A 12,030-nucleotide genomic window follows, 5' to 3' on the forward strand; every position below is an offset into this window, starting at 1 on the left:
TGTCATCTTACAGAAAGATTGGTGAAGGCTGTTCATAAATATCTCAGCTTGCTCTGCCAAACCAAACATTGGCTGTTTTCCAAAGCAGTGAAGTTGATATACCTGATTTTGCTGGAACAGCAACCAATGGTGTAAGTGAAGGTAGTTTCAGCACTCTTCAGCGTGTTAAACTATGGCTTTGATCCACAATGGGACAATCACAGCTCAATGGTGTGTGATTTTTTACATGTACACAAGGACAAAGCTGATAATTTACAGATGTTGCAGAAGAATTCATTGCAAGCAATGCAGAGCAAAAATCATTGTTTGCAACTTTTTCACATTTGTAAATTGTTCTTTTTATTCCTGTTTTATGTTTTTGTGAGCAGTTTTGTGCCAGGACTAAATTTGTGAGCTAAACAAGCTCTGGTTCCAAACTCTGTGCCTCCTTGATTTATTAATGCAATCCCTAGATTCTGGGGAGCTAAAAGCACCCCAAGCCCCTGTTCTTTACATGAGTGGTACTAGGTGGGGTATGATCTGGCCAGTTGGGAATTTCTTGACATGAGTGGTACTAGGTGTGGCATGATCTGGCCAGTTGTGAATTTCTTTGGAGCCGGCTCTGCCACACCAATGTCAGGAGAGAGAGGAGATGTAATGGGAGTGAGGGGAAACAGAGTAGGATGGGGTGAAACTTTGCTCCCTTACAGTTGTTCTTAGTTGGTCTGTGGTCCCTTAGCATCCAACGCCCCTTCCCCTTACCCATGTTGTGCAGGCGAGAATCTGGCTCAGGAGTTTTGCCGTTGAGTTCCTTGTTGATTCCAGAGCTGGTTCCCCTATTCTCCATTATGCTGGGTGGGGGCACAGGGTTGTACTGCACCAGCATGTGCTATAGATCGTGAGAATTGCTGTCTGTGTCTCTGTGCGTAGGAATTAGCCCAGCTCCCTTTGCAGCTGAACGTCCTTCAGCACATGGTAGAAGTCTACCAGGTGGAGCTGAAGGGCATGAGACTGATGGCTGTGGATGCCACCGAAGCGACAGAAGCAGCCAAGGTGAGAACTCTGCTTGGGAATCAGGTACTGGGCATGTTGGGAGAGGTCCTGGCTCAAGGGCTGCAGCATCTGTTGCATGCAGTGATCTTTCTAGGAATGACTTAGGCCCCTACTCTGGTTAATTTTCTTGCCATAAAGAGCAGAACAAACTGAGTGGGGGATTCCAGTGCCCACCAGGCTCCCCCTGCCCTAGAGCCACCCCACACCTGGGTGCTGGGGACAGCTTGCTGAAAGTACTAGGTATGAAATACCCAGACGGGTTCAAACCCTGGCTGCTTCAGTGTCCCTGGCAATTTATTTTGTGGAGAATCTTTTGGAAAAGACCTTAAAAGCTGAGGCCCTGGCTGCCCTGCCCAGGCTCTAAAGATCCCACGGCACATTTCATAGGATGTAGGGGCTTGCCAAGGCATCCTTGGCCATGCTGTGCAGTGCACTATGGGCCAGTTGTCTGCCACCCTCTGCCCCAGAGATGGCTGCATTGTAGCAGTGCTGTGGGGATGCAGCTTGTGCAATACTTTGGCATGGAAGAGGCTTTATTGATGTGATGATTGTTATTCCCTTCCCTGACTGTGCCACACTCCAGGTGGACATGATCAATATGGAAACTGAGTTCATTGCAGAGAGAAAGTTCAGGGAGAATTCCCTAAACTTCCAAAAGAAGCAGATCGACAGGATCCGGGTCAAGGATGCGAGCGAGCGGCACAGGAGAGTGGTGAGTCCACGTGAGCTATGGGCGCAGAAGGGCAAGTGAGCTCACGCTGTGTGCCTGGCTTGGGGATCATGAATGGGAAGTTTGCCCCAGCAGGGGAATATTTATGGCCTTCTCGACCCTGACAGCCCCTAGCACAGGATGCCTTTGGGGTGAGCAGCTGCCCAGTGAACATCAACTCCTGTGGCTTGACTTATGGAATCCAATGTGAAAAGTGCGGCGTTGGGCTGGGGTCTCTTCAACTCCCAGAAGCTTAGCACAGCCAGTGCTTGGGTGGGAGAGTGAACTCCCGAGGAGCAGTGTGGGTAATGTAGCCCTTGCCCTGACTCCAGCCGCTGCAGATGGACCTGTCCTAGGCGATTCTCTCCTTTGAGTCAGCAGGGCTGCTGCTGGAAATGGTGCTCTTTGGATGAGCCAGAAACCCAAGTCCTGGCTCTTGGTTACAATCATCCTTTGCCCTCATCGCTCCTTCCAGTCATGGGTCTTCAAACAGAAAGAATGAAGCCTCTCAACCTCCCGTGAGGTAGATCAGTACCATTATCCCCACTTTACAGGTGTGGAAACTGAGGCACAGAGAGGGACAGTGACTTCTGCCAGGTCACAAAATGAGCCTGTGGCAGAGCTGGGACTAGGACCCAGGAGTCCTAGCGCTGTACTATAACTGCAGGACCATCCTCTTCCTCATACCAGAAATGAGTTGTTATCCCTGGTGCCGGGCAGGCCCCAGCTTGGGTAATGACATTCACCTACTTAAGGCTCCCCCTTCAGGGTCCCTTGGAGAAATTGTCCTTCTATGCCGAGCCAGAAAGCTGCAGGAGGTTGCTGGTGCAGGATGGGTGCATTGACTCAATGACTGATGGCCACGTGTGGTGGGCCTGATCCCTGTGACCCTACACTTGTGTCAGGACTGACACCTTGGCAGAGTGGGTGTGAAACACAACAGTGGCATTTTACAGTTTCTCTTCCCTGGTGTCAGCGACAATGCAAGGTACAAGGGGCCTCAGACTGGGAGGCGACAGTGGATTTACTCTGGAGTTACATTGGTGGACGTGAGATCTGACGGGAAGGATCATCCCATGGTTCAGGTGCTGACCTAGGAACTGGAAGACCTGCATTCACCTGCCTGCTCCTCCACAGATACCCTGGGTGACCATAGGCAAGTCCTTGGGCCTCAGCTCCTCGTCTGTACAATGGGGATAATACTCCTGCACTGCCACACAGGGTAAAAACATTAGAGATTGGGAGGCAGCCAGACACTGTGGTGATGGGGGCCAGACAAGCACCTAATCTAGCCAGAACCTGGCCCCTGTCTATAAAGTGCTTTGGGATCCCCCCGGCTGAGAGAAGCTACATGTCTGGATCATTACCAGGGACCCAACCTCTTGGGTTGGCTCTGCCCTGAGGCCAAGTTGGCTTGGCATGGTCCAGGTGCCTCATTTCCTCCCAGGCTTTTCGGTGAATCATTCGGTTGCTTCTAATTCCCTTGCAGCAAGCCAGGCGAGAGCTCAATGTGGATTTCCCAGGCCTGATATCGCGTGAGTCGCTGAAAGGTGAGGTTGCATTTCGGCCAGGCCTGCTACTGGAAGCTTCCTCTGCTGTGCACATGCTGATGGAAAGGAAGGACTGGAGCCCAGTACCCTGATGGCTTAGCATTCGTAACTCTGGGAGCTGCTCCAGGGTGCAGCCTGCTGAGGGCTCATGCAGCATCCCAAGGCCTCTGAAAACAGGTGTTGGCTGCTGCCTGAGGCAGGGTGTCAGGCAGGGGATGTGAATGTCCAGCTTGGAGATGGGCAATCCTGGTTTCTGGGAGTGGCTATTTCTCTTCTGCCTGAGGTCTCTTCCCAGAGAACACACTCAATGAGTATTCATCACTGGCAGCTCTGGCTGGGAGATGTCTGCTCCCACGCAACCTCATCCTGCTCTTGCTGAGGTCGTTGGGGACAGCACTGACCCCAAGCCTGGGTGAAATTCAGCGCAACCCCAGGCTCCCTGCATCACTGAAGCCTCTTGGTGGGGCACCACTGTGTGGGGAGTGTTATTTTCATGGAACACACATAGAGCAGTTAGATAAAAACCATAAATACTCTTGCTGGAAATTGTAACGTCAAACAACTTTATTTCTTAGAATCCAGAACAATAACACACAAGAACCAAAACAAGAGAGAGACAAAGCAGGCTGCTCCCTGTGGCAGAGAGACACAACTTACTCCACCTCACTCTAGACTGGCTGGCTGCAGACTGGCCACTCAAGGGCCAGATTGCACACTTCCCTTGCACAGAGCCCCCTTAGCCTAGCTAGTCTGCAAGCAGAACCAGGAAACCCCATACAAATTTAATAGTGATACTTGGTCCTTTTGACACGGTTGTCACTACACCTCGGGGAGCTACCTCTGGGCCCCTGCATACCAGGAAGGGTTTTTCTTCTTTGGCCCTGCATGGGGACGGACAGACGGACCTGGCTCAAGGGTGGCATTAAAGAGGGAGACAGACCTTGCTAGGAGCAGGGCATGATTAGCTAATGAGATCCTGTCTTTGTATTGGAATGCTTAACCTAGTGTTTCATTTGTCAAGTGGGTTGTCCCCTGCCATGTTGCTGTAGATTTGTGTGTGTTTGGTGGGGGGGAGTTCTGGGAGGTTTTAGGGAATGTCTCTTTAGCTCTTATCTGAACTTAGTTGTTATTTTATACCTTGCCCATAGATTCTTCATTCCTGCTGCTCCAACCCCTGGCCATCGTTTGGATGTCATTCTGTGACCCCCTGCACACCTCCCCTGTTCCATCCCCTCCTCTGGCCACCAAGCCTGCCCCAGGCTGGGGGATATAACTTTGGTATTCTCTCTGCTGCTTCCTCCCCATGCCTAGGTGCAAAGCTGGAGGCCTCCAAAGCCCAGATTGAGTATCAAGACCAAGTGACATCTGATGTAGACAAGATAAAGTGTGCAGTGCAGTGCTCACACCTCTGGGTAAGGCACTCAGGGCTTGGGGGCTTTGCTACTAGGGAGGTAATGCTGGATTGTCAGCCCTGGAGCCGAAAGCTCCTGTCCTGTGTGGGCATAGGTGCTGGAACTAGAGGTTCGGGGTTGCTGCTGCACCCCCTGGCTTGAAGTGGTTTTCATCATATAGAGGGTTTACATTTTGGTTCAGTGGCTCTTAGCACCCCCACTGTACAAATTGTTCCGGTGCCCCTGGGTATGGATAGCTTCCCCCATGCCCTGCCCATGTCCCTGTCCTGTCCGCCAGGCCCGGGATCTGCTAGGAGCATGAGTGTGCCTGTGCTAAGGGGATGTAATATTTATACCAGCGTGACTATGCTTATGCCCGTGTTGACCCTCTGAAGCGTCTAGGGAGTGGTATCCCCAGAAGCCTGAGCAGACTCACCCAGAGCTGAGTGCTTGTCTCTCTCAACAGCCCTGACTGCTGAGAGCATCCTGGTGACTCCCTCAGGGCATCCTGTGTGCTGGGAGCTGCTGTCTGAGCCCCCTTCTGCCTTGGCCCAGAGTGGCTGGACAGTGTGCTGCTCCTTTCCCTTCCCCATGTGCTCCAGCTCACTAGAGCAGTTTGATTTTCAGAGCTAAGGTAGCAGCAGACACTGTGTCGTGAAGGGACAAGACTCTTGGGACATGCGCGAAGGGAAAAGAGGCATCAGAGTCAGCTCTGAATTGGAACTGTTGCCTGATTAAGGACTGAGGAGTGACTCCAGTGCTCAGAATCTGGCCCACTGATGCCAGGCCCTAGTTGGCAGGGATGGCCTTAGACAAGGGCTAAGAAGTCACCTGCAACATCTAAGGGGCTTTGCTGAGGTCTAATGTGGGACCCCAAAGCCACAGCCTGTTGCTGCACTGCTCCTACTGAGGAGTCCCTCCAATGATCCCCCAAAATAGTGGGAACTATCCCTGTAACTGGGCAGTGCTGATCTCACATGCTCCAGGGTGTGGCTTGCGTGGCTGGCTAGCTGGTGGAAGCCCCCACGCTCCGGGAGTGGAGCTGGGATCTCATAGGTCCTGTATTCTTCCTGGTCTGATGCATTTTGTTTTGATGCCTCCTCCTGGCCAGGACATCGCAGGGAGGTTCCTGGCCCAGCAGAAGACTGGGGAGAACCTGCAACAGCAGATAGTGGAGTGTGAGCAGAAGCATGAGGAGCTGGAGGCCAAGCTGAAGGAGCTGGAACTGGAACGTGCTGAGCTGAAATTCCATCAGACCCCAAGCTCCATAAGGTACGTATTTACCCCGTGCACAGTGCTGGCTGGGCTCTGTGCCGCCACCATCTGCTCCTGGCTCTTCACCCTGGTGACTTAGCTTCTGACCGGAGGGTACATGTTGCCATTCAGGCTCATAGGGTGCATTTTCTACCATGGCTGGTGCCAGTCCCATAACTACTGGTGCCCTGGGTGTGAGGATGGGATCTGATGTCCTCTAAATCCTCACAGCCTGCCCCCTTCCCCCCACTTCATCCTTTGCATTTCTGCAGGGCACATCTTTGATTCCGCTGGAATCCTGAGCGCTGTTTGCAGCAGTGCTGCAAAAGAGATGACATGGCAGCTGGGGCAAAGGATTCTGGTATGTGTCCGAGACCCACAAGTGCCACTGCACATAGCTGTGCAGAACCAGGGTCCCTCTTGGAGGGAGCACGGCATTCTCAGCAGCAGGCCTTCACTTCCAGAATTTGCCCCTCCTGGAAACACATGAAAGCCAGGCCTTGTAAGATGCACTTCACGGCCCAGGCTGCCACCCAGCTGCAGGCTCCAGAATCTCGGTCAAGGTGCCCACTGGTTAGATTTCCTCCCTGCCTGCCCTTTAACGTTGCTGTGGTGCAGGATTCGCGGCATGTGTGCTCCTGTACAGTGTCTGACAGCGCTTACCTAAGCCATGTAAAGAGCATCCAGATGCTGTGTGGATGGGGCTCCATAAGTATAATCCGAATGAATAACAGCCTTCCTGGGCCCTGTGTGTGTGCGTGTGTGATGGAACATGTGTGCCTGGGTGTGCATGTGTGTGGGTGTGCATGTGTGTGTGTCACCCTCTAGCTCTAGGAAACTGGAGGAAGAATTGAAGAAGAATTTGGAGGAGGAAGAGGTCCGGCTACACCAGGTGCACACCCAAACGCAGAAGAATCAGGAGCTTCTGCTCAGCTTTGAAAATGGCGTTGACAACCTCCTCATTCGCCTGTGCGGGATCACTGTGCCTGGCCATGTATGTGCCCTAAATCCCCTTCTTCCTGCCCTTCCTATCACAGTGCAGTGCAGAGCTGGGCTGGGCTGGGCAGGAGAGGGCTCTCTGTTCCTACCTCTTCAGCATCATGTCATTTGCTCTGGGAGCTTGTAACTAGGCTCACCCCCAACCCACTACATCACCATCGCCACCTTGTCATTCCCACGGAGAAGCGGTACTCTTCCTCACTCGTGGCAGTGTATTGCACGCTCGCTCTCCATGCTGCTACAGCAGCCTTCACATAGCTGTTGCCACTTCTGGTACAGCTCTCAGTATCAGCCTGGTGTGCCCACCTTGTGTCTCCCCCGCTTTTCTGGGCTACCAGTGTCCTTTTACATTGTTCTTCCACTGGGAATGTGCCCTGCACCTGCCTAGCTCAGCATTGCTCTGCTCCCAGACCTGGTTCAGTGTGGGGCCTGTAGACCCCGTCACATTCAGACATAGCAGATTGCATGCTCTTTCCATTTCCAAAGGCCAAAACTATAGCAGAGTTCAAAAAAGAATTAGCTAAGTTCAGGGGGGAGAGGTCCAACGGTGGCTAATAGCTAGGATGGTCAGGGATGCAACCCTATGCTCTGGGTGCAGGGGTGACAGATTCTTCCTAAAAGTGGGGGGGGGGGCACAGCTGCCTGTGCAGCTCTTACCCTGACCCGGCTCCAACTTGCCTGACCTGGGGGAAGGCCCTTGGGGGCCAAAGAGCTGCAGCTGGGCCATGGTAAGAGCCGCCTATGCCGCTGTGGGGAGCTGCAGAGTGTCCATCTGCCTGGAGTGGGGGGTCTGGGAGACGAGGACACAGGCTGGAAGCTGCTCTCAGGCCTCCCAACCCTGGGTAGATGGATGGTCTGCAGCTCCCCACAGCTGCCCAGGCTCCCTGGACACTCTTATCAGCCAGGTTCCAGCTGGCCGGGGGACGGGGCCTCATGGGGAAGAGAAGGGGCAGGGGCCAGGGCCATGGCGAAAAGTGGACAAACCATGGCCTCTTGGCCTTCCCTGTTCTGGTGTCCCTATCTGGGTGTCCCTAGCCTCTGACAGCCAGAAGCTGGGATTGGACGACAGGGGATGGATCACTTGATTGCCTGTACAGTTCCTTACCAATTCCCTCTGGGGCACCTGGCATTGGCTCAGCCACTGCTACGTAGCTATTTGTATGTGTACTAGCTCGATGAGAGAATGGGTATGCAAGCAGTGCAGACATCACCTAAAAGGGCTCTCTTCCCCTCCACTCAAACAGTAATTCCCCTCCTAAAGATTACTGGGGCAGTTCACTCCGCTTAGAGCTCATGCTTCGTGCTGGCTGGCTGCAGACTCAGGCAGGCCTCCCTGCATCAGTTTATGTCTGGGTCATATTTTGAAGGGTTTTGTTAGACCCGCAATAAAGTCTCTCTACGGGATGGGAAGCAGGCAGATACCGGACACAGTGTTTGTATATAATACTCTAAATGCTCTTTATTGATTACAAAACAAACCTTACTCACTCCACATTCATGCCCCAAATATACTATACCAGAGTCCAAAGGTCAGAATGGTCCCGATGGCCAGTCGAGATTCCTTTCGATCATAAGATGCGGGGAGCCAGCAAAAACCACGTCTATATTCACATGGGACTCTGGATCAACAAACAACTCCAATTTGCAGAAATCATAGGCAACCATTTATAATTCATTCCGTCATGTAATTGGTTCTTTGCCTTCGTTTACTAGGCCTTCTACCCACACAATTCCAAAGATATAGATATAGATAGATAGATATAGATATCTTTGGAATTGTGTGGGTAGAAGGCCTAGTAAACGAAGGCAAAGAACCAATATATATATATATATTAGGGCTGTCAAGCGATTAAAAAAATTCATTGTGATTAATTGTGAGATTAATCGCGCAGTTAAACAATAATTGAATACCATTTATTTAAATATTTGTGTGTTTTTTACATTTTCAAATAGACTGATTTCAATTACAACACAGAATACAAAGTGTACAGTGCTCTCTTTATATTTATTTTTATTACAAGTATTTGCACTGTATAAAAACAAAAGAAATAGTATTTTTCAATTCACCTAATACAAGTACTGTAGTACAATCTCTTTAGCATGAAAGTTGAACTTACAAGTGTAGAATTATGTAAAAAACTACATTAAAAATAAAACAATGTAAAATTTTAGAGCCTGCAAGTCCACACAGTCGTACTTCTTGTTCAGCCAATTCCTCAGACAAACAAGTTTGTTTACATTTACAGGAGATAATGTTGCCCGCTTCTTGTTTACAATGTCACTCGAAAGTGAGAACAAGTGTTCTCATGGCACTGTTGTAGCTGGTGTTGCAAGATATTTACATGCCAGATGCGCTAAAGATTCATGTGTCCCCTCATGCTTCAGCTACCATTCCAGAGGACATGTGTCCATGCTGATGACGGATTCTGCTTGATAACGATCTAAAGCAGTGCGCACTGACGCAGGTTCATTTTCATTATCTGAGTCAGATGCCACCAGCACAAGGCTGATTTTCTTTTTTTGGTGGTTCGGGTTCAGTAGTTTCTGCATTGGAGTGTTGCTCTTTTAAGACTTCTGAAAGCATGTTCCAAACCTCGTCCCTCTCAGATTTTGGACGGCACTTCAGATTCTTAAACCTTGGGTCGAGTGCTGTAGTTATCTTTAGAAATCTCACATTGGTGCCTTTTTTGCATTTTGTCAAATCTGCAGTGAAAGTGTTCTTAAAATGAACATGTGCTGGGTCATCATCCAAGGTTGGTATAACATGAAATATATGGCAGAATGCAGGTAAAATAGAGCAGGGGACATACAATTCTCCTCCAAGGAGTTCAGTCACAAATTTAATTAACGCATTATTTTTTTAACGAGCGTCATCAGCATGGAAGCATGTCTTCTGGAATGGCGGCCTAAACATGGAGGAGGCATATGAATGTTTAGCATATTTGGCACGTAAATACTTTGCAATGCCAGCTACAAAAGTCCCATGCAAGTGCCTATTTTCACTTTCTGGTGACATTGTAAATAAGAAGCAGGTAGCATTCTCTCCTGTAAATGTAAACAAACTTGTATGTTTTAGCGATTGGCTGAACAAGAAGTAGGACTGAGTGGCCTTGTAGGCTCTAAAGTTTGACATTGTTTTGTTTCTGAGTGCAGTTATGTAACAAAAACCCCTACATTTGTAAGTTGCACTTTCACGACAAAGAGATTGCACTACGGTACTTGTATGATGTCAAGGTTCCTTCCCCACTCTGAACTCTAGGGTACAGATGTGGGGACCTGCATGAAAGACCCCCTAAGCTTATTCTTACCAGCTTAGGTTAAAAACTTCCCCAAGGTACAAACGTTGCCTTGTCCTTGAACAGTATGCTGCCACCACCAAGCGTTTTAAACAAAGAACAGGGAAAGAGACCACTTGGAGACGTCTTCCCCCAAAATATCCCCCCCATGCCCTACACCATCTTTCCTGGGGAAGGCTTGATAATAATCCTCACCAATTGGTACAGGTGAACACAGACCCAAACCCTTGGATTTTAAGAACAATGAAAAATCAATCAGGTTCTTAAAAGAAGAATTTGAATTAAAGTAAAAGAATCACCTCTGTAAAATCAGGTTGGTAAATACCTTACAGGGTAATCAGATTCAAAACATAGAGAATCCCTCTAGGCAAAACCTTAAGTTACAAAAAGGCACAAAAACAGGAATACACATTCCACCCAGCACAGCTTATTTTACAAGCCATTAAACAAAAGAAAATCTAACGCATTTCTAGCTAGATTACTTACTAATTTTACAGGAGTTGTAAGGCTGCATTCCTGCTCTGGTCCCAGCAAAAGCATCGTACAGACAGAAAGACCCTTTGTTCTCCCCCCCAGCTTTGGTCATTTTGGTCAGGTGCAAGCGAGGTTATCTTAGCTTCTTAACCCTCTACAGGTGAAAGGGTTTTGCCTCTGGCCAGGAGGGATTTTATAGCACTGTATACAGACAGGTGGTTACCCTTCCCTTTATATTTATGACATATGAGGTGAATTGAAAAAAGCTGTTTCTTTTGTTTATCATATTTACAGTGCAAATATTTGTAATAAAAAATAATATACCATTTGATTTCAATTACAACACAGAATATAATGTATATGAAAATGTAGAAAAACATCCAAAATACTTAATAAATTTCAATTGGTATTCTGTTGTTTATCATTGTGATTAAAACTGTGATTAATCATGATTAATTTTTTAAATCGCAATTAATTTTTTTGAGTTAATCTTGTGAATTAACTGAGATTAATCGACAGCCCTAATAGCGATGGAATCTTTGGAACTGTGTGGGTAGAAGGCCTAGTAAACAAAGGCAAAGAACCGAGATATATATATATCCCAGCAGTTTCTCTGCAGCAGGAGGGCTCCAGGCCTCCTTTGCTTTCGCTGAGGCTGGGGTTCAGGTGTTCAGTAATGTGAAAGTTGCAGACAGAGAAGGCACTGCAACTTCTGCATGACCATGGAATCTCACTGTACACAACCATGGCAGAACAAGCTTTCATTGCCCCTTGGAAAGAACAGGAGAGGTCAAGGTCAGGGGGAGTTGAGGATCTCAGCAGAGCCTAGTGCTGAAGCTGGGTGGCCAAGCTCAGCGTGTGGCTCAGTGTGTGGCTGAAGCTAGGTGGCAAATGCCCCATTCTTATTGTTTGGGCACAAATCCAACATGCTTTTCGGATGCTAATTTAAACACATCCCAGTTGGTGTGGCTGCAGCCATGTAGGGAAAGGCACTTTATAAATGTCCCTCTGCCCAGCACCCAGCCTGGGCAAGCCTCCCCAATTGCCGAGGACTCTCATCACCTGTCCTGAACCTCCTGGGTGTTTGTTCCCACTTGCTGGCTCCCTCTGCACCCCAGACACTGGTCCTGGAAGAAATCTCAGGAGGCAGCATCATCTGTATCACTTTGTCTCCTTGCCCCTAGGGTGACATTTGCGTGGACACCAGTGACGCTTACGACAAGCTGCAGTTCTGTGAGACAAAGCTTCTGCACTTGACAAAGGTCATGACCAACCTTCCATCCTACAACTTCAGCAGGGAGGAGAACAATGAGGTGTGCTATTCC

At 49.2% G+C, this 12,030-nt stretch overlaps 1 protein-coding gene across 1 annotated transcript in view; it reads left to right on the forward strand.

The window, feature by feature from the left end:
- CCDC183 (coiled-coil domain containing 183) overlaps nucleotides 1-12,030 on the forward strand; it is a 28,052-nt gene that overhangs the window by 14,116 nt on the left and 1,906 nt on the right. The window contains exons 6-12 of the mRNA XM_077836225.1: nucleotides 910-1,032; nucleotides 1,616-1,741; nucleotides 3,231-3,291; nucleotides 4,603-4,703; nucleotides 5,794-5,954; nucleotides 6,765-6,930; nucleotides 11,890-12,018. Of these exons, the coding sequence (XP_077692351.1) occupies nucleotides 910-1,032; nucleotides 1,616-1,741; nucleotides 3,231-3,291; nucleotides 4,603-4,703; nucleotides 5,794-5,954; nucleotides 6,765-6,930; nucleotides 11,890-12,018 (867 nt within the window). The remainder of the gene's footprint in view (nucleotides 1-909; nucleotides 1,033-1,615; nucleotides 1,742-3,230; nucleotides 3,292-4,602; nucleotides 4,704-5,793; nucleotides 5,955-6,764; nucleotides 6,931-11,889; nucleotides 12,019-12,030) is intronic.

The sequence above is a fragment of the Eretmochelys imbricata genome, chromosome 16, assembly GCF_965152235.1.
Source record: "Eretmochelys imbricata isolate rEreImb1 chromosome 16, rEreImb1.hap1, whole genome shotgun sequence".
Lineage (NCBI taxonomy): Eukaryota > Metazoa > Chordata > Testudines > Cheloniidae > Eretmochelys > Eretmochelys imbricata.